At 40.4% G+C, this 26,963-nt stretch overlaps 1 protein-coding gene across 2 annotated transcripts in view; it reads left to right on the top strand.

The window, feature by feature from the left end:
- The window catches only part of LOC131593027 (beta-parvin), a 51,756-nt gene extending 25,280 nt beyond the window's left edge, over positions 1 to 26,476 (top strand). For both annotated transcript variants that reach the window (XM_058865191.1, XM_058865192.1), the window contains exons 4-13: positions 3,595 to 3,697; positions 7,117 to 7,257; positions 7,608 to 7,723; positions 12,792 to 12,850; positions 14,453 to 14,472; positions 15,684 to 15,745; positions 16,959 to 17,027; positions 17,930 to 18,031; positions 19,610 to 19,682; positions 23,460 to 26,476. In XM_058865191.1, coding sequence (XP_058721174.1) covers positions 3,595 to 3,697; positions 7,117 to 7,257; positions 7,608 to 7,723; positions 12,792 to 12,850; positions 14,453 to 14,472; positions 15,684 to 15,745; positions 16,959 to 17,027; positions 17,930 to 18,031; positions 19,610 to 19,682; positions 23,460 to 23,536 — 822 coding nt within the window. In that variant the 3' untranslated portion in view covers positions 23,537 to 26,476. The remainder of the gene's footprint in view (positions 1 to 3,594; positions 3,698 to 7,116; positions 7,258 to 7,607; positions 7,724 to 12,791; positions 12,851 to 14,452; positions 14,473 to 15,683; positions 15,746 to 16,958; positions 17,028 to 17,929; positions 18,032 to 19,609; positions 19,683 to 23,459) is intronic.
- The last annotated feature ends 487 nt before the right edge of the window (positions 26,477 to 26,963 follow it).

Here is a 26,963-nt window from a genome sequence, read left to right as displayed (position 1 = left end):
CTTGCAAGAATTATGTCCTGTCTGAGAGTGTTGTGACCACAGGCAGCAAGCCACAGTTGTAAGGTGGTTTTCTTCCCTTCAAAGCCTTCTGTCAGATTGGCTTATAACTGCAGTAACTTCTGGCCTTTAAAAGACTCATCTAAATTTTATACAGATCTAGACACTACCTGAAAAGAGTAAACATTCTCATTTGTAGTAAAACATTCACTGTCCTGGAAGATACCAACTTTTCCCATGTCTGGTTTTATGGCTTTTTTAGATCTACTGAGGTGAAGAGAAAACCAAAATGAAGCCACTGTCCTTTGACATGTGGTTTGTCACATGTGAACAGATGAAACTGAGCTCCCTAAATGCTCTGTATCTGCTTTTGGCAACAAGAAGCCTTCCCCTTGGTTACAGGATGCCAGTGCTTTGTGCTTAGCCACGAGGCCTGAATATGAATTTTTGCTATTAATTTTCATGCTCAGCTCTGAAGCCAGTTTTATACCTTTGATCTCTGCTTCCTAATTCCCCCAGAAGCTGAGGGGAAGTGGGTCACTGAAGCCAAGGTTTTCTTTTTGTGCTGTTTTTGGTGGTTGGGCTTCCTGTTTTCCCATTGTGCCAGATGTGTTCATGTACTTTGTGTTGTTTGGCATTTTTTCCGCTGCTGTACAGCGGCGACTGTGGGGTCCTTATGCCCCTGAACTCGGAATTTTTAACAGCTAGAAGTGCATGTGTCTGAGCACTTGGCCCAGTTCAAAAGTGCCTTAGATGAGTGCAGATATGCATGAAATGTCAGCCATGGTTGTGAGGACATCAGAATATCATATTCAATTTTTAAAACCCCACTACTAGTTCCAAACATTATGGAAGGCTGTAGAAAAGCAGCTTTTTATAAGCCAAAAATCTAATATTGAGCTGCAGCTGTATGAAGTGCAGGCACAGGAAGGAAGAAATGGGTAGAGGAGCAGGAGATCAAACATGTTGAGATTAAGCATCTTTTCATATAAAAAAGGAAAAAACAAAAAAGCTCTTGTCTGTTTCCCACTAAGCACCAACATGCCTGTGTCAGGCTGCTAAAATTTTGAGTCATTCAGGTTATTGAATATTTCCTGCTTCTGCATTTTTATGAAGGAGAAGTCGCAAAGAACTGGAGAGAGCTTACTTTCCATGAGCAGAGTCAGAAAATATTTCTGCACATTCGTTGTTTCAGTAATCAATGTGGTGTTTCCTCTGTAAAAGTTTAAAAAAAAAAAAATCTGTGCTGAAATTTTTTTCCATGTTTCTAATTAAGGCATAATCAAGAAAGGCTTGGGATTTTTTTTCACTACAGTTCTTTCGAGTCTTCAACAGCTGTTGAAAAAAACAACCTGGAATTTTTTTCCTTTGCACATCCATTTTTTCTAGTGGAGCTGGAATTGCAGTCTGAATAGTAGAGAAGTTAGAATGTTCTTTGGGATATTTTTCCTTGGTTTAGGTACTAAACTATTAAAATAATAAAATAATTATGGCAAGACCTGTTTAATTTCTGTCTTTTTTGTAGTTTTTTGCCTAAAATTTTTCAGTGCTAAATTTTTGTGAAACATTTAATTTGCACATAGTGGAAGTATTTTCCTTTTTTAAGACCCTGTACTGTGATTCTTGTGTATCTCCACTCTTGGATATGGGATGTTGGATCTTACATTTTTTTCTTTTATTTCTACTTCCTTGGCATTTTCTAAATTCTGAATTCAATACCATTCAGCACAGAACAAACAAAATAAAATGTTTACTAGTGGTTTCAAATAGTTTAGCATCCTGAGTCTTCCTTTAACAAAACTTTTGAGGACTTCTTGAAATCCAACCTCTTCTTATAGTGACTGTAATGGGATCTGGTTTTTAAATATCTTCTGCTGAGATTCAGATAATTTTTGAAAGTCTGTTCTGTAAATCTCACAGAAGATCTAAAACTTTTATGATTTTGATCTCTTTAAGTTGATTTTTTTAATGGATGTCTATGTGTTTCAAGTTTGTATAATTATGGAATGAGGCAGTCACCTTTGAAAATCTCTTTCTGGATGATGTCTTGTTATCTAGGACTGATTTTTCAGTATAACTGATGATATTTTTGAGGTGAAAGATAGTATTGTGCTTCTCATTGGCTTCCAGCTGTGGTAATCCTTTGCCAACTTGTCACAGGGGAGCAATGGGATGGTGGTAATGCTGCTGTTGCAGAGCTCATCCTTGTGTATCCATATGTCCTCAGTCACCTCCCCTCTTGTACCTGTGTGAGAGAAGACCACTTCTGACACAAGTTGCTGACATTGAATAGTGACTAACTTACCAGAAAACCTTTCTTTTCAAAGGCAGGTCTTTGGAAGAATGATTTTTATTATTGAGGTTTTAATCCCTCTGGACAGCTTAGAGGGCAAAGGTGATTTATACAGGTGAGCGTTGATGCTGATCCTTGTTTTCCATGGGTTGGGCACTTGCCAAATCACTCAGCTAAAACTTGCCACTTACATACTTTCTCTATTTTTAGAGCTGACTTTCAGCCTTGCGTATTTTCGCATGCTTTGGAAGTACTAAAGATGTGAATTTGATGTACATGAAGCATTAGTATTTCATTTTTGGATTGTGAACTTTTTCATGGTCAGTAAGCCTAGCCAAATTTGAGATTTCTAGGTTGAATGAACATCCGTAGCCAGGTGGAATAACTTAAATGTTCTCATGACCAACATATTCAAACGCTCGTGTTCCTTAGGATTCCCAAAGTGGGTGTTTTCCTCTGCAAGCCTGCATGTATTTTATTTGCTTTTCTTTCATGATTTCTTGTACATTAAAACCCCAGAACTTTATTAGCCATTTCAACTGCCAAGAAGAGGCAGAAATATAAATTTCGCAGAAAGTGAATTTAAAGAATCCACAGCTTTACGTGATGCAAATTAAAGATTACAGAATCTTTAAATGAAGCTTATTGTTTTTAGGTGGCTCTGGTGAATGGATTTGTCATGTCTGTGATTGGTGGTACTCTTCTCCTCGTATAGAACTAAGGAAGTAGCAGGAATTAGCATTGTGTCTCTTCCCACATAACTGTTATTTTTGCAAAAATGATTTAATTTTCCAAGTAATAGTTTGGAGGAGAATGCTGCTACCAGCTTCAAACAGTCAAGGCTTGTTTTTCTGTAACTGTTCTGAAATAATTGTCTTTGGCACCTGGAAAATTTAGCTCAGTTCTTTTTCTTTTTTCAAGATTCTTTATGCTCATTCCTGTTTTACAGGTGACTGAATGATTTTTGTAGTTACAGTAGTCAGCATATGGGAACTGTTGAAATTGTAAAATTATCATCAGACCCATTTGACCAAGATTTTAATTCTGGACTTTTGTATTCTGCAATAGCTGAAGATAAAATGCTTTTTCCTGTTGTTAGGACCCGAGATAAAAGCAATAGGGGACAATGAGATGCTTTTATTCTTTTTTTTTTTTTTTTTTTAATTCAGGTCTCATCTCTGCAACTTGGAAATACATAGACATGCTTATACTTCATCTGTTTTATAATCCTGATTACTGTCCTGAATGAAAGGAATGCATTTCAGTTGGGTTTAGACACTTGCCTCCTTTTTCTGTGCTCGCAGGTTCTCATTGACTGGATTAATGATGTGCTGGTGGAGGAGAGAATCATTGTCAAACAGCTTGAAGAAGACCTTTATGATGGGCAGGTGCTGCAAAAGCTGCTGGGTAAGTCCACACAAGAGAAGGTGACCCTTGACTGGGAGAGCCTAAAATTAACCTCTTCCAAAGCTGAAGACTGTGCAGTAGCTCAGCATCTCAGGGAGATGATCGATTTCACTGAAAACTGCCTCAGCTTCTCCATCTGTTCTCCTCAGCCTGTCTGCTGAGAGGGAAAGAAATCAGATGATTCCTAGGTATCTGTTTCAGGGACTAACTGTAGCTGAAATAATAGGGTAGAAAAGGAGTGAAGATGTTCATGTTGATGGTGTCAAACAGAAGCTGTGTGGTCAAAAATTTTGTCAGTGTAGTTTGCTTTTGAAAGCTTTTGGTCTGAGAGCTGTTTTGAGATCCTGGTAATTTTACTTTTGGGGAGAAAAAGAGAATGCATGGCAGGAGTCATGTGCTCAAAATGTGCTCTTCTGTGTGAATGACACATGAGGGGACACTTAGTTGAGAATTTGGGGTTTTGCAGCCCCCGTCCATCTTTGCAATGTGTGTGTTGATGCAGGAAGCATGGTGGAGAAGACTCAGGTTAATGCAATGATTTATGGGGGTGCTTTTATAAAAGAAGGAGGCTTGAGGCTTCCAGTGCCATGTAAATCCACACTTTTTCTTAGCCAGACTGCCCTCAGCTCACTTCTGATGTGTTTTCAAGAGTGGGCCTGGGCTGTGGGGGGTGTGTGTGTGTGTCAGAGTGGGGCAGGAGGACCTAGTGCTGCTGGTTCCACTGGTTACTGCATTTTCTGCACAGGCTCCTTAAATGACAGGTGTTTTGATGAACATCCACAAGCTTTTAAAATTAGTTAATTAGCTTTGTGTGTAGTTAAAACCCCTCAAAAATAATAACTTGAGGAATGAAACAAGAGTACTTTTAGCACTTCTAGGTTAGCCTGCAGCCAGGACCCTCCAGATGTGGTATGGATCAGTATTGTACACAGGTAATTTTAGCTGGGGAGTATTTGCTTTAATCCAGTTGTTCTTCAAAACTGTGCCTCTGCAGCTGGCAGTGGGTTTCACTGTAGCTGTCTCAGGTGTCACTGCTTGCTTACACTCCTTATGGAGCCACAGCTGCAGCCTCAAGCCTGAAGACGTTTAGGAGGTGCTTAGTTGTACCTAAGTATGTGTGTATGTAAGACATTGAGGGGCTGGAGCGTGTCCAGAGAAGGGGATGGAGCTGGGGAAGGGTTTGGAGCACCAGGAGAGGCTGAGGGAGCTGGGAAAGGGGCTCAGGGGGAACCTTCTGGTTCTGCACAACTCCCGGACAGGAGGGGACAGTTGGGGCCCCAGGGAACAAGGGACAGGATAAGAGGAAGTTGTCCCAAGCTGTGCCAGGGAGGTTCAGGTTGGATAGTGAGAAAATTTTTGCACTGAAAGGGCAGTTAAATCTTGGCACAGGCTACCCAGGATGATGCTGGTGTCACCATCCCTGGAGGTGTTCAGAAATCATGCAGATCTTGCACTTGGGGATGTGATTTAGTGGTGGATTTGGCAGTGCTGGATTAGTCCTGTAACTCAGTGATCTTAAAGGATTTTTCCAACCCTCCAAATGGTTCTATGATTTCTGTGTAGATCAGTCAGACTTAGCATAACTTAGAGGAGGAAAGATGGACCTGGACATCTTGAAGCCTGAGATCTTTAACTGCACCAACTTGTACTTGTGTACTTCGTCCTGGGCCTCTGACTGGAGAGCCAGTGCATCTCCCCTGACCTGGAGCTACCACAACTCAGCCCCAGTCTTGTGCTGTTCTTCAGTAGTGTCTTTGTTTCTTCCTTCACCTTCCTTCACCTTTCAGGAAAAACTAAGAAGGTGTGGTCATTAAACTTCAAGTAGTAGTTAACCATTCCTTGTGAGTGAGAGGTGTTTTGTCTTGATAGCCAGGCCCCACATAAAAGGGTGAAAAGCAACAGCTTTGTCACTGGGCTTATGCTGGAGCAGTTTGAAATAAGATATTAAGACACGACTGATGGAGGTGGAGCTCCTTCTTTAGTTAATTTTATCAAGGTGCAAGCAGTGCCATTCAGAGAAGCTGGAATGGCCTGCTACACATGATGTTGGTGTGAAAGGAAATAAATTTGTTTGCTAACTGGGCTGAGAATAGGCAGGAGCCTTAACATGTGACTGAAAAATTAATTTGCTTGTTTTGATAATCTTGATAAAATAATTCCCTACTTTAGATTGATAGAAACAGTCAAGATGTTCGAAGTATTTGTTAGTCGATAACCTGCAAGTCTCTTCTCTGTGGGTTACTAGAGTACTTTTATATTGCTACCACTTAAAAAAAAAAGGTAAAATCTTCAGCTAGATAAAACATCCAGAAGAAGCATACTCTTGAACTTGAGAGCAGAAATATATCCAGTATTGGAATAAGAGGAATTTTGACAACTTTGAAACATTTCTGAAAGAGTCTTCAGATTCTTGAGAACCTCATTTTGTGAAAACAGTTTTGGTGAAGTATGTCTTTTGCTTTAGAGAGTGGAATGGTATATAACTGGAATATGGCCAACCAGTCCTGACCTCCTGGACAGATCAGCACAGTGAGTTTGGCCACTTATTTCATGGGTGTGTAGAGAGAACAGAGATGAGCTGTTCCCATTGCTCTGATGGCTGGAGGACTCTACCCCACCTTCCTCAGCTCCCTGCTTTTTCTATTTTAGAGAATTTTAGCTCCTGTCTCTTTTGTGCGGGCCACAACAACAGAGGAAGAGAAGAATGAGTTGTTTATGACTTTGGCCACAAATAACTATATTATGTAAACAGAACTGAAATTTTAATGATGGAATTTTACACATTTTCCTGCATTATTTCATTTTGGCAACAATCAACTATGATGTGACAGTGTCAACAACATTACAAAATTGTACCAACTTACTTTTTAAATTAGTTCCACTAAGCTAATCCTGGGTCATATGAATCTTGAGGGTTTGAGGATGCAAAATGTGCTTTAGCTTAAATCCATACCTTCAGCTAACCTGAAATAAAGCATATCAAGCTGAAGTAAATGTTCACACAAAATAGTTCCCATTTATTTTCCTAAACTAACTTTAAAAATGTCCTTTACACTTGTGCAGATTCCTTGTGCAGTGAAGGCTGTGTTTTTGTTATGCTTTTCTGCAGTGAAAGAAATGGGAAGGTATCATTAACATTGCGGCTAGCTTGATGTCTAGCTGAAAGTTGTTACATATTTTGACACCTGACTAATGAGCATGTTCAGCCAGACTTTACTAGTTTTGTCACATTTTTGTTGGAACTGACACACTTTGGTGAAAGTTTTACTTTCAGCTATTTTACCTCCCAAGGAAAAGAATTCTTTTAGAAAAGTTCTGGTGGACTCCAGTGGTCTGTGCTTGTTATCTCCACACAGTTTAATCTGGTTTTGTCCGTCCTTTTTATTTATTTATTTATTTTGTTTGTTTTTCAAATGCAGAAAAATTGGCTGACCGTAAATTGAATGTGGCAGAGGTGACACAATCTGAAATTGGTCAGAAGCAGAAGTTGCAGACGGTCTTGGAAGCTGTCCATGATTTACTCCGACCTCATGGCTGGACAATCAAGTGGAATGTTGACTGTAAGGACTTACTATGTTTTCTGTCTCAGAAAGTGTGTTGTCACTTGGGAAGTCTGCTAAGAGCACTTTTCCTGAGTTTCCTCCAGCCAAGTGAAAAGCAAGTGGTTGGGCCTGTCTGTGATCAGAGAGGGTTTGGACTCGTAAGTTAGGCTTAAAGGAAGGGCTGAATCTAGGCTTTTCTACCTGTGAAGTTGCACTGTAGGCTTTCCTGATTTGGGAAAAAGAGGAAGAAGGATAAAAAGACTGTGTTGACCAAAAGCATTTTTCACTGCCTTTTCCCCACAGAGCTGTTTATGTAAAATAACACCTCAGTATCCTTTCACTGGCTTCATTTCCTTTGTTCCCTGCAGCCATCCATGGCAAGAATTTGATTTCCATCCTTCACCTTCTGGTGGCTTTGGCCATGCATTTCCGAGCTCCCATCCGGCTGCCGGAGCACGTGTCTGTGCAAGTGGTGGTTGTTCGGGTAAGTACCAGCTCCTGGGAGGAGCAGAGGGGACTTTGCAGTGCTGGGCACTCCCTTCCATTGCCTCCCATCTCTTGTCATTCAGAAAATGTGTGTCCCAGTTGTTTAGTGAGTCCCATGCCCAGAAATGCATTTTTGGATTGCACATGCTTAAATGAGACCCCAAGAACAGCACATCCTTTGTAGGTTTAGTGCCACCTTTTGCTATTGCAATAGCAAGCTCAAAGTGTGCAATGGGATTTTGTATAAGGGAGCACTGGGCTTGTAATTTCTGTCACTCCAGTACAGTTGTTTTTTTTGCCCTGCATTTTTTGCAGAGAAGCCATTGTAACCCACACAGCACAGGAAGGAGTTTCAGCCCATAAAATCTCCCTTGTCTGGAATGCCTGTTAGCAGTGTTGTTTTTCCCCAATGACTTCATGTGCAGACTTAGACATGTTGTTTTTAGTTGTTTTCCTTGGCAGGCCTGATAGGCTTTCATAATTTCTTTTACATTCTTATGCTTTTGTTAGCTTTCCTTAGATATGCGGAAGAGATCTGACCTAAGGAACCCTGACTGTTTCCCCCCTGCCCTAGATACTGCTCTAGTTATTCCTTTCTCTGCTTGGTGTCAACCATTTACTTTCCCTCTACAAAGACTCTACTTTCAAGCATCATTTTGTTTTATATTTAAGCAATGGTGTTTTCCAGGTTGCCTGCCTGGATGCTCTAGATGTGCCAGGGTGTGATGTAAATGGGAAATTTATGGATGCTTCCTGGTTCACAATAAATGTGATTGTTGTGTATACGAGGCAATTTTGAACTGCTTTAGTTCTTTCAGAAATAAAGCCAGAATTTAAGAACAGTGAGTTAGTTATATAGCGACATGAAAATAAATCGGAGACTGATTTATTTTTAAGTTTTTTTGTCGGTCTTGGAAAGATAAGGAGGAATATGTAAATATAAGCTGGTCAGCAGCTCTCTTACACCTTGATGATAAAAACCTCCTTCTGCCCTTCAGTGAAGTATCTTCTGTTATGAATGCACTTCTGTAACTGATAAGGCAGAAAAAATATTAGGTAGAGAAGTAAAATCTCCCTTTCCTTGTCCTTAGTTCGAGCTTCACAGCCATCTACCTCTACAGCAGAGGGAAGGCTGTGGAGAAGGTTTTCACTTCTTTTCCTGTTGGAGGGACATAGAGGAGACACCACTTGTTTCACCAGAGTCCCTGGATCTTGACACTAGGATGACAGGATGACATAAAGGCTGACAAGAAACTAGGCAGGGGAGAGAGCAACACCTGTGTCCCCGAGGGAGTCAGGTACAGTCCCCTGAAGGTTTCAGATGTAGTGGGAGTTAAGTCAAATCCTAGAGGCCCTTGCTCTTGGATCTAGAGCCTGGAGTCCTGGAGTTGGGCATGGCTACAGCTGGCCCTGTGCAAGAGGAAGCTTCTCTCAGCCCTCAACCCACCACTAGGAAAAGCTTGCAACCCTTCATCTTTGTTTATTTAAATGGAAAGAGAGGGGTGGTATGAAACAGAGCATGTTTGTTCTGGAAAAAAAACTTCTGCCATGTAGTTTGGTAAACTGAATTTTTGTAGTTCAGCATCCATAATCTAGTCTCAAAATACATGCTGGTTCAATAACATAGATCTCTTTAAATGGACTTTGTTTAGCCTTTGTTATACTAATGACAGAATGGTGATCAGGTGAATATTGTTCCTAATCTAAATAAGAAAGCTACTATTAAGATTATTGCCACTATTACCAATTTGGTTTTAAGTGATCTCTTGTTACGTATCCCAATAATGAACAGGATTCTGTCAAACCTGATCACAGTTAACATAAGGTGTTAACTGAGAGGTTTTTATTTAAATGCGTCTTTCTGCTTGACTATACATTTGAGGGGATAAATAAACAGTTTAAGTGACTTCTGTGCAAGTCTTTCAAAACTGACCCCACACCAGAAATATGTGCAAGATGCTGTGGGAGTATGGTGCAGGAACATGCCCACACTGAAATTTTCAAAACTAGCTAAGTCTCATTTTCATGGGTGGCTTTATCCAGTTATTGAGCTGTCCTCACACTGTGCAGATCTTGAGGTACTTCTTCCTCAAAAGGACTGTGCTTACACCATGAAAATAAAGTGATTTAGCAGTTACTGCTCAGCTAAGATGTGTGCATTTCCACAGCCCATCCCAGAGCAATGCAGAACACTTTATGAGCTTGTGTAAGTGCTGTGGACTCTTTTTTCTCTTACTTTCACTGTCCTGATCCATAAAGTGAGATAATACTATGACAGCACTGTGCAACATGGAAGGTATTTATCCAGATCTCCATAGTTCCATGGTGATTCTTCCCTTTCATTAAATTATTCTCTTCCTTTAGGATCTTGAGGTGACAGACTGAGACTTTCTTAAGGTGCTGGTTATTTTTTGTTTAATTATACAGAATTGATTTAGAGTCTGAGAAATATCTCAGTAGCTCAATCCGAGTCTGTCAAACAATGCACTATCCTTTTTTGGTCCTGCACTGTTAGTTTGCTCAGAAGCCCACAAGCATTTTGGAGACAACTTTCTGTTTTGTCTTCCTTGGCAGGAAGAGCCTTTAGCTATCTGTCTTTCCATATTATGTGGAACAACTACAAGACCAACCCAGCAGAAAACCACTTTTGTTTTTATTGTTTCATAATGGTCTCCATGATGTAGCCCCTCTCAAGAGCAGAGTTCCTGAAACAGTTATTTGGAAGTGACTTAAAAGCTTTTTTGAAATCAACCTCCAGAATTAGTTTTCTTGCTGTTTTCTTTGTGTGAAATAGGAAATTGGGTGACAATTGGTAATGTATGCACAAGTTATTCAAGAGGGGTCCTGGCAGAGCAAGGGTTTAGATGGGCCTTCTAGTTAAAATCCTGTGAGCAGCTACTCTAAGTGCTGAGTTGAGTCTAGGGTGATACATGCTTTAATGCTGGTGTCACTCAACAGGTGCCTGTCATTCCAGCCCTCCTTAGGGAGGGCAGGGAAGAGAGAAACTCTTGTTTTTGCTGGTGCTTCCAGTGAGAGCTGAAAATAGTGAGATTTTCCAGCTGACTCTACTGCCTGCTATTTGAAATGTAAGTTTGCATGGTGAAGAAATATTCTAATTCAGGAAAACAAAAAAGTTCTTAGAATTAAGTGTAAAAATTGTCCTTAAGGCTCATTGTGTTGGTTATTGTTGCAAGACTCAGGAATTGTCATCTTTTATACTTAACTTGCCTCAGCATTATTCTTAAAATTGCAGCATGTCCCACTGTGGTGCTGCTGGGAGATCTGGGGTATTTTTTACAATAATTCCCTTCTAGTCTGAGTTGCAGACTGAAAGGTCAGAGTCAAGGCAGAATGAAGAATAAATGTGTCTGGTGCCAGTGGTGGAAGGAATCAACATTTTATCAGGGAATGACATTTGCTTTTGGATTGCAAGGTGAGGAGACCTAGGTTTGCTGTAAGAGCAGCATGCTCAGCTGCCTGGGAGGGGGAGCACAGCTTCCTTTTCCACCAGCTGGGGAGCCAGTGTTGGAATCCATTCCTCTTTCTCATCAGGCACTTGGAGGCATTACTCATGAGTCATCACTTGCTGAGGTTTTGTTCACAGGTTACACCATCTTCTCCCTGGGGTTGAGGGTGCCTGGAAGGTCCTGAGCCTTGTGTTAATAAAGCAGAGGCATGGTGGGATGGAATAAAGACAGCATTGTTTTGTATGCAGGAAAATACTATTCTGTCAGATGCCTCCTCATTTTTTCATCCATGTTGTCATGCTGGCTTTTGCCCCAAACCTCCTGGTGCCATTCCTGTGGCTCCCTCATGGGAGCAGGATGAGATAGGAGTGTGATAGGGAAGTGAGGGCTGTGAAGATGTGGCCAGCTGGCAGCACAAAACCCAGGGCCTTATCAGGATTGGAGCTGTAACAGCTCCCCCCTTGCCTCCAGCCAGGCTCCCTCCCTTCCAGCAGCTCTGCCTGCCTTCATTTCTTCAGTAGGGAGTAGAGGGGCAGGAGTTCCTCTTACTGGCTTTTAGACTTCAATTCTCATTTGTCAAACTGCTTCTGGGGAAGGATGTGCTTCTCCTCAAAGCTGTTCTCCCTAATAAGTTCTTGCTTGATGTTCATATGGTGAAAACAATTCATATGGTAAAGGTGTACAGAGCTTGTGCTTGGGGGCGGGGGGGGGAAGGGGGTGTTTCCCTGCTTACCTGGGCTGGAAACCTCTATTGACCCTCCCCTAAGTCGTTCTGACAGACTTGGTTCCTAGATGGCTGCTGAGATTTGAGCTCTTTCTGTCAGCTTTTTGAGCACAGAAAAGGGAGGAAAGAAATTCCTCCTTTCAGGCATAGTTTTGAAAGGAACCCATGGAGATACAAAGCAAATTTTTTACTCAGGTGAAAGCACTTCCAGCCTCTGAGGTATTTTGAAACTGTCTCAACACATGCTATTTCTCTCAGGTAGAGACTCCTTATTCATGCAGAAAATTATGCCCAGGAGAGACAACCTGGTATCAGGGAAGTACTATTCCTTGTGAAATCATTAGCTAAGCTTTTTGTGCTCCCCTGTGTTTTCTTGGAGGATATATATCCCTGTCAGATGTGTGGCAGTGGCCCCAGTGCCATGCCTGCTCTAGGAGAGCTGTGCCAGCCCTCTGGAGCCCTGGCCTAGGAACAGCCATCCATGTCATTTCTGTCCCAGAAGAGTCAGGCTGCCAGATGTGGCAAACTGCTGGTTGATACCGTGACATGACCAGCTGCCCTGCAGGGATCTCAGATGGGGCTGACAAACTCTAAATTGTGTTCCAGGCATGATATTGACTGTAGTCTGAGGGGGAGAATTGTTAATGAGGCTGTTAGCTACAAATATAGGTGTAAATATACATTTCCCAAACATTCCTTTGGCTGTCAGCCTGATCCTTGCCACTGTTCTGGGGGTGAATCCTCCTGTGTCGGCTGTTTCACCTCTGCTCCTGTGAAACTTGGTGAATTCATCTGTTATGTCCTCTGGTGCTCTAAAAAATGCTGAATGAACCCCTGATGAGCTTCTCCTTTGCTAATTCCATCTTCCTTTCCAGAAACGTGAAGGCCTCCTTCAGACCACTCATGTTTCAGAGGAGCTGACGACCACAACAGAGTAAGCACAAAATGCTTTGGTGCAGGATGTGAGAGCATTTCTAAGGATGAGGGAGAAGTTTAATTGTCCCCCATCCTTGCTAAATGAATGAAATCCCTTCATGTGATTTTTTTTTAACTACAAGGAAATTACTTAGTCTGTGAAAATAGGCTACAAGTGTCCTTTGGAAATTCTTGTATCTTAGAAGCTTTTAACTGACAGTGACTTCTGTGAGCCTTTTTTCCCCCCTGCCTACTGGATGTATGTATCATATATATCTGCTATATATACATATCTGCTTTCTGCTTAGTACTATTTTCTCTACTACGTGAAGGGCTAATGTAGATATTTTGGGGAAGAATTAGTTTGGAAAAAGGCAATCCTTTGACATAGCTCTCTAAACTGCAGTGATACAGTTCAAACTGTAAGGAGAGAAGAGGTCAGCAAAAATAAATAAATAAACCTCTTCCCTCTCCAATTTTTGTACCAGCTTACTTTGCTTTATGTTTTTACAGTCCTTTATATAAGGAGAAGGCTAGACATGTATTTTGGCTTCAACTGAAAGCTGAGGTTTTCCTTCACATGGCCTGAAGGCAGCTTTTCTAAGAGGGATTTATATGAGTCCTCCCTCAGTTTATCAATGTATTGTCTCCCTGTAGAGTTGGCTCAGCTTCCCATGGCTTTGAAGATAAATGAAGCACTTAGTGGGGAAGATCTTCAGATGGAAGTGCTCAGAAATGAGATCATAATGTCTCTGTGTGGACATTAAAAATCTCATAGTGTTTTTTGTAGATCAGAGCTCTGGCTCAGGTTTGTGGGCCAAAATTCCTCTCTTTCCTGTGCCCTTGAACAATGCAGTGAGCTTGTGCTCTACTCCAGATGTGGTTTGCAAGATGTGATCTGCAGGCTGGGGCTTGGACATTTTTTTAGCAAGAAAGATGTTTGGAGATTTGTATGTGTGTTTATACATATATTTTATGGAGCTAATTATTATTGCACAGTATTAAGAGGTTATTGCTTAATGTGTTGCATATCCAGATACAAGTACACCTATGGAAAATGCAGTGATCAGCAAAATCTAACGTTTACTGAATAATTTCAAATTTCTCTGTGCAAATCAGGGCCTGATTCTCAGCTGATAGACATCTGCATATGATTGGTGATGTCACTGGCTATGTATGTATTTCATATGTGGCAGTTTTATTTGCATAATATTCACATAGAATGTGTTTTCTTCAGAGAAAAGAGGTTAAAGTGAGGTAGATGGCTTTGCTTCTTGTAAGGTGTGTGGTTTAGATTATATTTGTGGAAATGCACACACAAACACATTTAGTCATTCACCCTTCATCATAAAAAGTATGGATAAGAAGTCATATTTGTGTATAATATATAGTTAAATATTTCCATTAATTTCAAGTGGATTTCCCTGACATCACTGGTGCTCTGCTGGGGGCATTCCTGCAGCATGTTGGGTCTGGTCTGTGATGTGCTCAGCCCCTGAGTTTGCACAAGTTGTTGGCCCTCTGCATATTGAAGGAAAACTGCTTTTAGGGCTATTGTCTTGTCTTCCCAAACTGATTATTCATGAACTAACTTAATGTTTTTGAATTCTCTGACTTGCAGGATGATGATGGGACGATTTGGTATGTAACAAACTTGACTCTGATTTTTTCTTTTTTCTTGATTTGTGTCAGGCACAGAAATCTGGTCATTTTTTTTCCGGCAGATCAAGACAATAGGTTGAGCAATTCCATGAGGTTGGAATGTGTTGTGGAAAGAGGTTTTGTTACTCCTTGCAGATGTGGAGCATACTGGGTAGGACTAGATCTAACTCCTTTGCATGGAGAATCTTACCTCCTCTCTGTTTACTACACTTTGAAGTTTAGGGCTTACCAACTGTATGTCTGGTCTAAGCAAAATCCATTTCTTTTGGTGCTGCTGCCAAGAGATTTCCCTTTTTGCATTTATTTTTTTAGTGGCATTAAGTCATTTCTCATTTTAAAGGTGTATGCTCCTGTAAAAGATGAAAAAAAGTAATTTATTTTTTTTCTTTGCCCATTGTAATATGTTAAAACTATCATTTCTCCCCTTGCAATATATCTACATTAAATATTAATAAGGCACTGGAGAATAAGTAATGTCAGTAAGCTATAAGGGCTAAATAATGTATCTTCAGATAACAAAAGAATTTAGATAATGTCTATTTGACATTAGAAAGCTATTAAAATGTGTTTTGTAAATAAAAAGTATTTGATCATGGAAAACAGATTGGATTATATATTGATAGACAATGCTTGGAAGGCAAAAACATAATTTAAATGTTTATATTGCCTGCAGGTTTTGCTCTTCATACACTGCTGAATTCACTAGAGTTCAGTTCTAAGCTTTACTGATGTTAGGGGTGCTACCAGTAATTTTAAATTAATCAAATTAAATTTGATTAATTTAAATCAAAAAATTAAATTTGATTGAATCAAATTTGATTATCTAAATGTCTGAATTTGACACTGAATGTGGATGCAAGCATAGTTATTTAAGTTAGGGTTGGGGTATTGTCAGAATTTGTGTTTCATTTTAATTTTTCTTTCACCCACATATATTCTGTACTAATTTTGAATAGCAGAAAAGTGAAAAAAAAAAGTGAGCATGTTTATTTTCAGTTACCTCTAAAATTCCCAGAGCAGTTTGCTCTGGCATGTAGCCAGACACCAAAACAGCGTGCTGACTTTTAGCTTGGGTCTCAGTTACATGACTTTCTGAAGAGAAAAACCTTTAAGCTTTGGATGGGAAACCTGCTTCCCACACTTGTGCTGTTGAAGGTGTTCTGATTTTAATTTTTTTCCCCCCAAACCAGAGCGTGATGCCTTTGACACGCTTTTTGATCACGCACCAGACAAGCTCAGCGTAGTCAAAAAGGTAAAAAGTAAAATCCTAGCTTTATTTTCCACATTGCATTTTTTTCTATGCTTTTGGGAAGATTTCAGGAACATCCAGCAAATAACAGAAGAGGAATCTGAAGTAGTGAAAAGGGTGTTTTTCCCAGGGATCACTGTCTCAAAGCCAGGTGATGTTTTCCACAGTATCCTAAAATGTTTCACCCATAAAGAAGTTTGCTAAATAAAAAGCTTTTACAAAAGAGCTGCTTTTGTCCGAGTGCTAAGCACATCTTCCTATAGTCCCTTGGTTTGTCCTTTAAAGCTAAGCATCACTGAATGTCACATCCATCCAGATATATTTTTGACATGGCTTTGTGTTAGACAGAGTAGAGGGGTAATGTAGCTGTTTATCTCTCTCTGCCAGCTCTTGCTGCTTTGGGGGAATATATAAGACTCTACATAGTTCCATCAGATAGTTCCAGCCTGGCTGTTAAGCTGCTTATTAGGAGAGCAGTATGTGAAGATCAGTGTTGTAAATTGTCCTTTCCCCTTGTGTGAAATAAAGGATGTGTGCTTTTAAAATAATGCTTTGAAATCTTGGTAAGATTTTTATCTTTCCAGCCTGAAATGTCTTCTAGAAAAGTGTTTTTAAGTGGATAAAGAACTAACTTAACTCCTTCCACACAATGAATGTGGTAGCACTCTACTCTGTGTCCCTTCTGGAAATGGTGCAAGTGGGCTGACAGACCTCTGTGCTTCAGTCCATTAGCACAGATCTGGTTTGTAATGGCAGGATTTGCATCTGGAATAGAAATCCCACCTGGGCTATATCCTGGCTGTACTCTGTGCTGACTGCACACATCCCTCCAGGAACAGAATTGTGTGCACAACACTATACTGTTGACACCTTCAAAAACCTGAAAAAATTAGTGGGGACAGTAAATGCACTTACTACTCACTTCACCTTCAGGCACCAATGTCATCACAGCGTTTTCCCAGGACACTAAAATTTGCTTGATGTGCTGGGAAAGCTGCATGTGCATGGGAAAGCTCAGCACCATCTGCTGAGTCCTGGCATCTGGTACAACAAAACTGGCACTTCTTTGTACTTACTTGTGCAAAAGCAGGCAATAAACATACATGTTGTGTTTTCAAAAATGTCTTTAAAGGTTATGTTAACCCTTTCACATCAGCACCGAGTGTAGTGTCTGACATCACTGTTTGTGCTCCTTTGGTTTGTTTTTTTTTAACAGTCTCTGATCACCTTTGTGAACAAACACTTGAATAAACTGAATTTGGAAGTAACGGAGTTGGAAACCCAGGTAGGGAGGCTTTGTCTTCTTGGATGTAATCTGTGTAAATTGCAAATTTTCAGACGTGGGCTTGGCTAAGCAGAAGCAGGTCTTGTTTCTGGAGTTTACTGAGCTGTGAGAGATGGTGATCTTATTGTCTTGACAAAAAGATAAGCCCAGCATCCAGAGAATTTTACCAGGAGTATAGGTAATTCATTTGATCCTGGCTTGGTATATAGCAGTCATTCATTCACTGCTATTTTACAGCTTTTCCGAAATGGGTGACCAGATCTGATCTGTCACAAGAAATTGTTGCTTCATGCCATAGAGATACCCAAGAATTTATTTTTAAAGGATGTCACATATACCATATCAGGATCACAAGTGGGAAGTCTTAGAACTGCTTAACATTGTCCCCTTAGCCAGTCAGTAGCCATCTGGTCTGGCAGGAACACTGCACAGGGTGGCTGAAAATATGTAGGATTTTATTTAGTATTTGCTGAAACCCTAAACAATCTATTTTGACTTGGGGGAAAAAAATACTTTTATGAAATTCAGCTTCTTACCTGTGACAGGAGAGACTTTATTTCAGATTTGATTAAGGGCAAAGATTCAAATGTCTAACACACACAATTTAAGAGGGGTTGTGGTTGAAATTACCAGATACTGTAGCACTAGGACTGGGGGTATATAATGTGCAAACATGTTTCCCCGGAAGTTTGGTATTTTTTAACTACTGCTGTGAAGTTGGCAGGATTCCTCAAGCAAATTAAATGAACAGGAGGAAAGCAAGAACAGACTCCTGAACAATCTCACACTTCTGTGCTAGTAAAAAAAAAAAAACAAAACCATAATTTGGGCCAAACATTCTTTGTCCTTATTTATGAATGCTGATTTATAAACAGATGCTTTCTCCTCATACTTCTCTTCAGTTTGCAGATGGTGTTTACTTGGTTTTGCTCATGGGTCTCCTCGAGGACTATTTTGTTCCACTTCACAACTTCTATTTGACGCCTGAAAGTTTTGATCAAAAGGTGGGTAGAAACTCCAGGTTATGTTTTCTGCATTATTATCACAATTTTTTTTCCAATTATTTTATCCTTTCTCCTTGTGCCAGGTGAAACAGAACCTGATATATTCTCTACAGAAGATCTAGCAAAGAGGCTGTGGCACTTGATGGTTAAAACCACTAAAAAATTGTGAAATGAATGGGTAAATTCCTCATAGTTAAGGAAGAAAGGTATTCTGTTCCTGGCATCAGACAACACATGAAGCTCACAAATATCCAGGATAGATAAATACAATAATGAATGCTCTGTACTGTATTGCATAACCAAAGTAATTTTTTAGATTGTAGTATTGCCTGAAGCATTCTTGTGTGGATGTCTCTTGCCCTCATCCCCACACTTGCTCCATTGTCCTACGCCCCTCCTTGTGTTCACAATGAGAAAAGTGTTTAGGTTGTGTTTTAATGTCACAACCAAAAGTTTACTTCTGCCTGCAGCTGTTCCCAGACTTGCACATTCATCTGTGTGTGTTTGGTCTTGGTGTATCAGAATACCCTGAGCCAGTCCTGCATGTGCCCCTTGCTTTCTATTCTGCCAGGTTCTGCAATGCAGAGACAGGTTTTGTGTTGGCTGAGCTGCAGCAGGAGGGGGGCTAGGTCAGGAGTGGAAACACTGGCTAAAGTTAAAAGATGGAATGCTGTCTGAGTGCTGTTTAAAATGGGGTTTTCATAACAGCTTCCACACAGATTGTTGCCGTCAGCCCCTCACAAAGGTACATCTCTATTACATCTCACACATCTTGTATAGCTTTCTCTTGCTTCTTTATCCCATCATCTTCAATTTTTGCCCTTGTGGAAATGCAGGGTGCTGAGTTGCAGCCAGCATCTGTTAGGTTACAATTTTATTATTAATGGTTGAAATTCATAAAGATTACCTGGTATTCCTGAAGTCACAATGTGATTTTGTGTGGAGACTCAGCCTTGAGGAATGGGGATTTGTAAATTGAAGAAGGAGAGGCAGGCTCTGAGTTTTGGGGGAAGTGATTGGTTGAAAGTGATTGGTTTTGTCACAATGAATGAGGAAGAACTGGAGCAGGTAAAAGAGATTAATAAAGTCCTGAGACATAAGCAATGTATCCCCAGAACTGTCATGGGCAGTAACAAAGCTGCACAGAATTCATAATGCTAACTACCTGCCTAAATTTCAGTAAGCATGGACAAGAAATCTGCTATGCAAATCTCTTTAAACTGTAATTTTTCTTCCTCAGAGGAGAGATTAAATGAAGATACCTACCTTCTTTTGCTTTCCCTTTTTGTCCATTTTCTTTCCTCTGAATTTATGCTCCTATGTGATCTGTGGGGGCTTGTTCAGAAGCTCTGTATGTACAGTTGGGCTTAGCTTGTTTTGTAGGTTCTCTGCATAGCCTGGCCAGGAACTGCCATCACCAAGCACTTTTTGGTTCTGCTATGCTTAAGCATGTAAATGTTTAATATTGATTTAAATAGAATTATCAAGTGCAGAGAGAATAAAGCATCTAAAAAAATTTGATTTAAGGCTTTTGATGCTTATATAACTCTGAGATTCTAAACCATTTACCTCTTTCAGGTGCACAATATTTCTTTTGCTTTTGAGTTGATGCAAGATGGAGGCCTGAAGAAGCCAAAAGCTCGCCCTGAAGGTATGGACATACCACATGGCTTTAAACTGTACAAAGTCATCACAGCAGGTGTATTTCAAGTGCAATTCCATTCAAAGTAGAAATAGTACCACAAAGTGGAGCTGTGAATGGGCCCCTTGAGAGTTTTCCAAAAGATTCACTATCTGTGCCTGGGGTGTATCCTGCCCATGCTTCTAGTCTGGAGCAGATTCACTGAGGTGTCCAAGTGGAGCTTTAGTGAGTCATTCAAGAGCTGCTCAGTGTACATTATAAGTTCAGCTGGTGTTTTCAATCCAAGCAGAAAGCTTTTCATGGTCTTAATTCTTGTAATTCTTACAGCTGGTGCTAGTCTGGACTCCTGTGATTAGATAACTGGAAGGCTTCAGGTTTTTTTTTTTAGGAGAACCAGTAGCAAACAATCTTCTTGATTTATGTGGCTGTGGAAGCCAGAGCTAAAAAGTGTAAAACTCAAGTTTTCCCTTTAAGTTTCTTAACTTTTACATTAATTATTGATGAGGTCTGCTCTGTTCCTTGCACTAGGGATAAAAAGAGGAATTAAAACTTTATGACTGCTAAATGAGCAGTTTTTATTCCTGGTGTTAAGGACTACGTATGTGTTACAAGCTCCTGCAGAACAAAGAAAAATGAGGACGCCCCAAGAAATGTGTGGTCTGACTTAAAATGAGACAAAGTGGTGATAATAGCTAGATTAACAAACAGTGGAGATGGTTGTAAAGGGGGGAAAAGGCAAAAGACAGTATTGAATAGCGTATATATGCTGTCAGTACTGTTGTTGTAAACTGGGGGATGAAAAGTGCTCCTGAAGAATGCTGGAAAAAAAGGATGAAAACCAGAAGAGGTTACCTTTCCATAAGGCATTCTTTCATCCTTATGCTATAGTGAATGGTAATACATTACAGTAGATCTTGCTTGTGTAGATCCAATAAGAAGCAAAACATGCTTTTAAATGTTCTGCTGATTGAAAATTTAATTATTAATATAAGGTGGAGAGCCAAATTAGCTCATACAACATTCCTTTTTTGCTGTTTGCTTTTGCAGGATGTACTATCTCTTGTGTGTTTTCCTTCCTCTTCTCTGTGTGTAGCCATTCCTGGCAGCAGTTCCCAGCTGTTGGAGTCGTTGTGCTCCTGTGGTATCTGTGTGCCTGAAACTGACTGGCTCTTGAAAAACTTCTCCCTTGCAGAGGACAGTCACTTCTTGGGAATGGCTTTGTCACTGTAGCGTCATTTGTGAGGCCTTGCCAGTCATGTATTGCAATATGTGATTCACAGAACAATAATTCATTTGGACAGAGAATCTGAAGCTCTGCAAAAATATTCTGTGTGTAGTTACACTGTGTTAATGCCATACTCTGATACATTGTTTGTTCATCAATAGGCTGGGAAACCTATCAGGTGAATTCATGCTCTTTAGCATGAATTGGATAGTAAATACCTCTTGGATTAGAATCATAGAATTGTTAAGGCTGGAAAAGAGCTCTAAGACCATTGAGTTCAACAATTAACCCAGCACCGTTGTGTTCACCATTAAGCCACATCCCCAAGTGCCACATCTATATAACTTCTAAATTCCTCTAGACATGGGGACTGCAACACTTCCCTGGGCAGCCTGTTTGGATGCTTGACAACCCTTTTTCTGAAGAAATTTCCCAACACCCAATTGGGAAAACATGCTCTGGTACAACTTGAGGCTGTTTCCTCTCATCCTGTCCCTTGTTCCCTGGAAGCAGAGCCTGTCACCCCCTGGCTGTCCCCTCCTGTCAGGGAGTTGTGCAGAGCCAGAAGGTTCCCCCTGAGCCTCCTTTTCTCCAGGCTGAGCCTCCCCAGCTCCCTCAGCCCCTCCTGGTGCTCCAAACCCTTCCCCAGCTCCATTCCCTTCTCTGGATACGCTCCAGCCCCTCAATGTCCATCTTGTCCTGAGGTTCCCAAAACTGCCCCAGGACCTGAGGTGGTGAGCCTGGCTGTCCAACCAGTCTAATTAGTTGTAGTTTTAAGGACATATTTAATTTTAAGGAAAAATGTTGTCTAGAGCAGATAATTTTTATCCCTAAAGCCCATTCTTTCTACAGTGCTTGCAAGAAAAAGGTCTTGTTAAATCTTGTAGTGTGTCTGTGTACAGGTGTAAACAAAAATAGGACCATACAGATAATCTCTTCTCTGTTCTTCAAGCCAAATTCAGTGGATTGACATTGTGCTGAATTAATTTAGTATCCTCTAATGAGGTTGTTACGGACTGTGAAAGTCTTAAATGAATGGAAACTACTTTTAGAGTGTAAGGCCACTTTCAGTTAACATTTTATTAGTTGTTGTTGGTAATATTATGGCTGTCTATATTTTATCTTATAAGAAGCAGGAGGCTGGGAATATGCTTATTCTTGGAAATACCTGTTAGACACATCAATAAAGAGCACAACAGTTGCCCACAGAGGGGGGATGCATTGCACACTGTACTCTTTAATGCAGCAGTCAAAGACATAACAAGGCCTGAAAGTTAAGAAAATGGCAAACTGGAATTACAATATAACTTTTGCAATAGTGGTTATTAACCATTGGTCTTCATTGTCAAGGAATGGAGATGAAATTTCCACCACTGGAAGATGGAGAAAAGAAAACAAAAATTAAGAAAACATTCAATGTTAAGCTTGTGTTTTAATTTGGATTGGCTTGTTTTAATTTGGGTATCAACTTTCTATGATACCTAGAAAAATTAGAAGTTATGTATTTAAGGTATACAAATAGGACATTTCTTTTTTAAGGGTGCATGACTTCAGAGCAATTAGGATCTTTCTTTGGGGCAGGAGAAGATTCTTCTGCAAAAGTGAACTGAAAATCATAAATGAAATATGTAAAATAATACAGGAAAAAAGGGTAGAAAGAATTTGAGAGATTACTGAATGTATCAGATGAAGTGTGGGGTTTAGAGTGGTGTTTAGTGTGGGGTGAGAGGGAAGGGTGAAGAAGTCCTGGCAATGATTTTTCAAAGGAGACAGTGGGGATTTCCCTTGGATCTCTTATTAATTGTACTTGGTCTGTTAGCAGGTTGCTGTCTTCCTAGGACTTTTGATGATTTTTTAATTATCTGTTCTTCCTCACTTCTCTTTCCGTAATATATTGTTCACTGTATATTTTTTGCTTCTTACTACTAATATCTTACATGTTGTATCCAAACTTTCCTTCTACCTCTTCAGCCTTCTTATGCTATGCCTCCCCCCAGAATTCCTGCATTCTTGGCATTTTATTGCAGTATAGGTGGAGAAGTGCTAACAGGAAAGCTTTCTCTTGAGAGCTGCTTCTTTTCTCTGGTCTAGCATGATAAGAAGCGTTATTAAATAATAAAAAGCTTGAGTCTGCTAAGGATTCAGGCTTTGTTAATTCATGGACCATATCATTGAGAGCTGTGGATGTGGTTCAGTACCTAAGGATATGTGTGACTGCTCGTTCACTGCTTCTGTGGCCAGGAAAGTCATCAGGAGTATTTCCCAAAGCCTTTATCTCAGGTCTCTGACAGAAGTAGACTTTCTCTGTAGCAAATTTTAGCTGAGGAAGGGAATTACCTTCTGTTTCCCAGGGAGAAGTTAGCTGTGCTGTATGATTGTAAAGCTGCTTTGAAGAACATCATGCAGGACATTTAAAAGGCTTGAGGAGATCCAAACTCTGTGGATTTTTTTTTTTTTTATTCACAATTCCATCAGCTCAGAGATGTGGGGACTTCTGTTCCTGTCAGGACAAATGAGGGAAAACAAAATGCAAATTAAGGATTTATCCTTTTCTTCCACAGATGTTGTCAACTTGGACTTGAAGTCTACCCTCAGGGTTCTGTACAACCTTTTCACAAAGTACAAGAACATTGAGTGATCCTGGAAGCTGCTGAGGTCTCATCATCCTTCAACCTCCTCAGGCAGAAGTTATGATAAACACGCCCCGTGCATGCTCCCATTGTGCCTTATGCTATGTACTTCATGCATTCTTCCTACAGTTGATGTGTTCTCTCTGTAGCTGTTTGTAAGACAATCCCACTAAAAATTATGCATATGTATTCTCTAGGTCACTTGAAAATGTGTAGGTGCTTCACACTTTTGCCAAATGGATCTGTTGTTTGCTATAATCCATGAATGTTCTTTTGAGAAAGGAAAAATACCACTACTTTAATAAGCAGGGAAAACACGAGACCTTCCTCGTGGCTTGAGATTCTTTGCTTCTGCAGAAGACTTTCTTTTGCATACTCCTTGGTTGCAACAGGCATTTGATAATTTTCCAGACTTAGAGTGTTAACAGTAGAAAATCACCACTGGAATTTTTTTAGAAGCTGAGCCTTTTCTATTAAATAAGGGTTTGTGTGTTCTCTTGGTTGGGTTGGGCTGAGGGGAATTGCAGGCACTATGTGAAGCTAATGGCAAAAGCTTCAGTTTTTGTGTTCACCTCTTTCTACTCAGTGTTACTTCCATTCAGCGTTTACACAGAACAGTTTCAATGGGATGACCAACTAATCTTTTGATGTCTATTTTTTATTTAATCTATTTTCTAGGAGAAATTTGATTGCTAGGGCCACTGTCCACCTCTAAGCAGGAGGCTTCGGTCAGGTTGATCAGGAGCTGGTCACACAGGCACAGGCTGGATTAGTACATTTGCCCCAGTCCTTCCTGAAACTAACACAGGAAATGTGCTGGAACAGGAGCCATCTGAGTGGGTTTTTGAGGAGAGCTTTGTGGAGGAAATGGGGTTGGCATTTCCAGAGTATATGATATGTGGAATATGTGTTCAAAATCACCCTCTTCCTTCGAGCATGTAGAGGAGAGATTTCATTGCTGCTTTTATGTATCACAACAGCAACTTTTGTTTTATGGGCAGCCATTCCTTTCGGTGAAACACTAGGCAGAGTGACCTGAAGGAGAGGAGCAGGTAGAATTGCTCTGCTCCATGGGCTTACTTGAATCAGCATCTTCTTTCCCTAAAAATACTTTTTTTTTTACACCAAGCATTATTTGCCTTTGAGCTCAGGTTCAAGAGGAAACATGCTATTTGAATGGTATAATTTTACAATTGGGATTTTCTCCTTCCCTTCTTAAACATTTTTTTATCTCAAAGGGAGAGAAATGAGCTTCTGCTTCTTTACTTTGTATTTTTGGGTTCTAGTATTTGGATTACTTGGATCACCTCCCCTCACACTCTAAAAAAAAAGATGGAAGTTACCCTTCCTTTGCATGAAAATTCAGATCTCCTCTGTTCTGCCAGGCTCTCTGGGGAATCTTTGCATGCCTGTACTTTAGGAAGGAGCTAGCCTCTCACTGTTTATACTGAGTCTGGAATAAGTAGATGTGCTGTTCAGATGGGGCCTCTAAACTACACCACAACACCAACAGAGGAGACTTGCACAGCTGCCAAGGCTTGGTGGGACAGCTCTCCTGGCAGGTGAATGAAATTGGTCTAACTTTTGTTCTGAGAAATAAAGGTATCTTGAGGCTGGAAGGTCACTGAATGGAAAGGTCTCTCAAACTTTTAGTTCAATGCAGGGTTATTTCCAGGAATCAAGTCTGATTAAGAGTTGTTATTCCACTCCCCTTCCTTCAGGTGGGAGAGATGTGGAGATGCCAGCTCTGTTTATATTCTCTGAGTTGCTGGGAAAGCCCTCCAGAGACTGTCGTTTTTGAAACTGCAAGCAGTATTAATAACAAAAGCAAACAGAAGTTAGAAAGAATAGATGGGTGAGAGTGATTTGGCTTTAGAAAGGGGAATGGCTGTTTCTGAGCAGGGCATGTAAGCAGAGGTGAGCAGGTTGTAAAAGAGCATCTGTTTTGTTGAATTATGTGTTTCTGGTCCCCTTGCTACAACCATGGGTCTCCTTTAGCATTCCTTCTGTTAATATCCCTATCAGCCAGCACTGCTCCCTGGATCAGGTGTCACAGCCTGTTCTGTTGTGGCCTTGTTTGTTGGTAGATGTTGCACAGGGAAGATACTTTTTTCATTCCTTGGCTCCTGGCTGTCTGGCCAGCTCACTGATCTGTAGACACTGTATTTATTGTTAACTAGATTGTGAGCAGGGCAGATTGAACTGAAGTGTGGCTTCATCCCAGACAGCCCAGTTTCCAGGCTGAGCCATGTGGGTAAAGCTTCTCTGAATGCCTGCTTTTGTCATACCTTTCTGTGACACATGCACCAAAATTCTTTGCCTCTCAGAAAGTTGAGTCAGTGTTAAAAATGTGATTCATGGTATTTTTGTGTTACTGGGGTTTTACGTATGGGTACCAGTCTGAATCCTGTTGAGTTCATCTGGAATGCTGAATGCTCTGCAGCGTTAAAGCTCTTGCATTTGTAAGTATTTAATGAATGTCTGTCTTTTCCAGTCCATACAACTTGACTTTCAGGTGCGTTTACTTGACACACTCAGTTAGTGAGCTGTATTACCACAGAAGCAGCTCAGATAGTCCTCAGCTGCATTCTGTTTTTCAAGATGAAAACCTGACAGTAGCAGATTTTTTAGATCAATTTAAACCTTATAGAATTTCTTCCTCCTCTTCCCCACACCCCAGTGCTTTCAGTATTAATGTATTTTTTAAGAGCCTTTTCTACTGTTTTTAACAGCGTTTACTCTGGATTTCTAACTACTAAAAACCAGCCTTGCAGATAAAGTTCTGGACTTGTCATATGTTGGAGACATCCATCTTAGTGATAAGAGTTGTGTACTGTAAGCAAGTTACAATGCAATGCTATGTTTGCTAAAATTCACAACAGGAATGTTTATGCATGTTTTTTGACAATTGTACTATTTATTCAAATAAAAAAATAATTATCACTACATTTTCTACTTTTTTTTTTTTTCCTCAGTGGAAAAATCTGTGGGAAGAACTTATGAGTGGTGAGCTTCCCTTTGTTCTGGTGTGCAGAGTGTAGCGCGACTCTCCAATACAGCCAGGGCCATGTGGAAAAGTGGGAAAATGTATTGTCAGAACTTGTTATTGCTGTTGAATCCTTGAATTGTTCCTCAGTGGCTATTTTCACATGGAGGCCAGGTGTTTATGGTGGGGGTGTGTGCATGATGTGATGTGCTTTGAGGACTTTCAGAAACACCTGCCCTGGGTCAGCCCCTTGGAGCTGGTCCAGGGGCTTCTTTGCCTTTGTTTTCTTGTGATGTCTCCTTGGATTCTGGTTGCAAAACAAAATGTCTTTGTTAGAGGCTCTCTTCTTGAAAATAAGACTCGACTCAACAGAATTTCAGGAATGTTAAAAGGGTTTGCTTAGTACTCTAAAATCTAAGAGAAAGGGTAGGAAAACTATATAACCATGT

The sequence above is a fragment of the Poecile atricapillus genome, chromosome Z (genome assembly GCF_030490865.1).
Source record: "Poecile atricapillus isolate bPoeAtr1 chromosome Z, bPoeAtr1.hap1, whole genome shotgun sequence".
NCBI classification, from domain to species: Eukaryota; Metazoa; Chordata; class Aves; order Passeriformes; family Paridae; genus Poecile; species Poecile atricapillus.
Note: the sequence above shows the minus strand (reverse complement) of the source record. Positions and strands in the feature narration are given on the sequence as shown.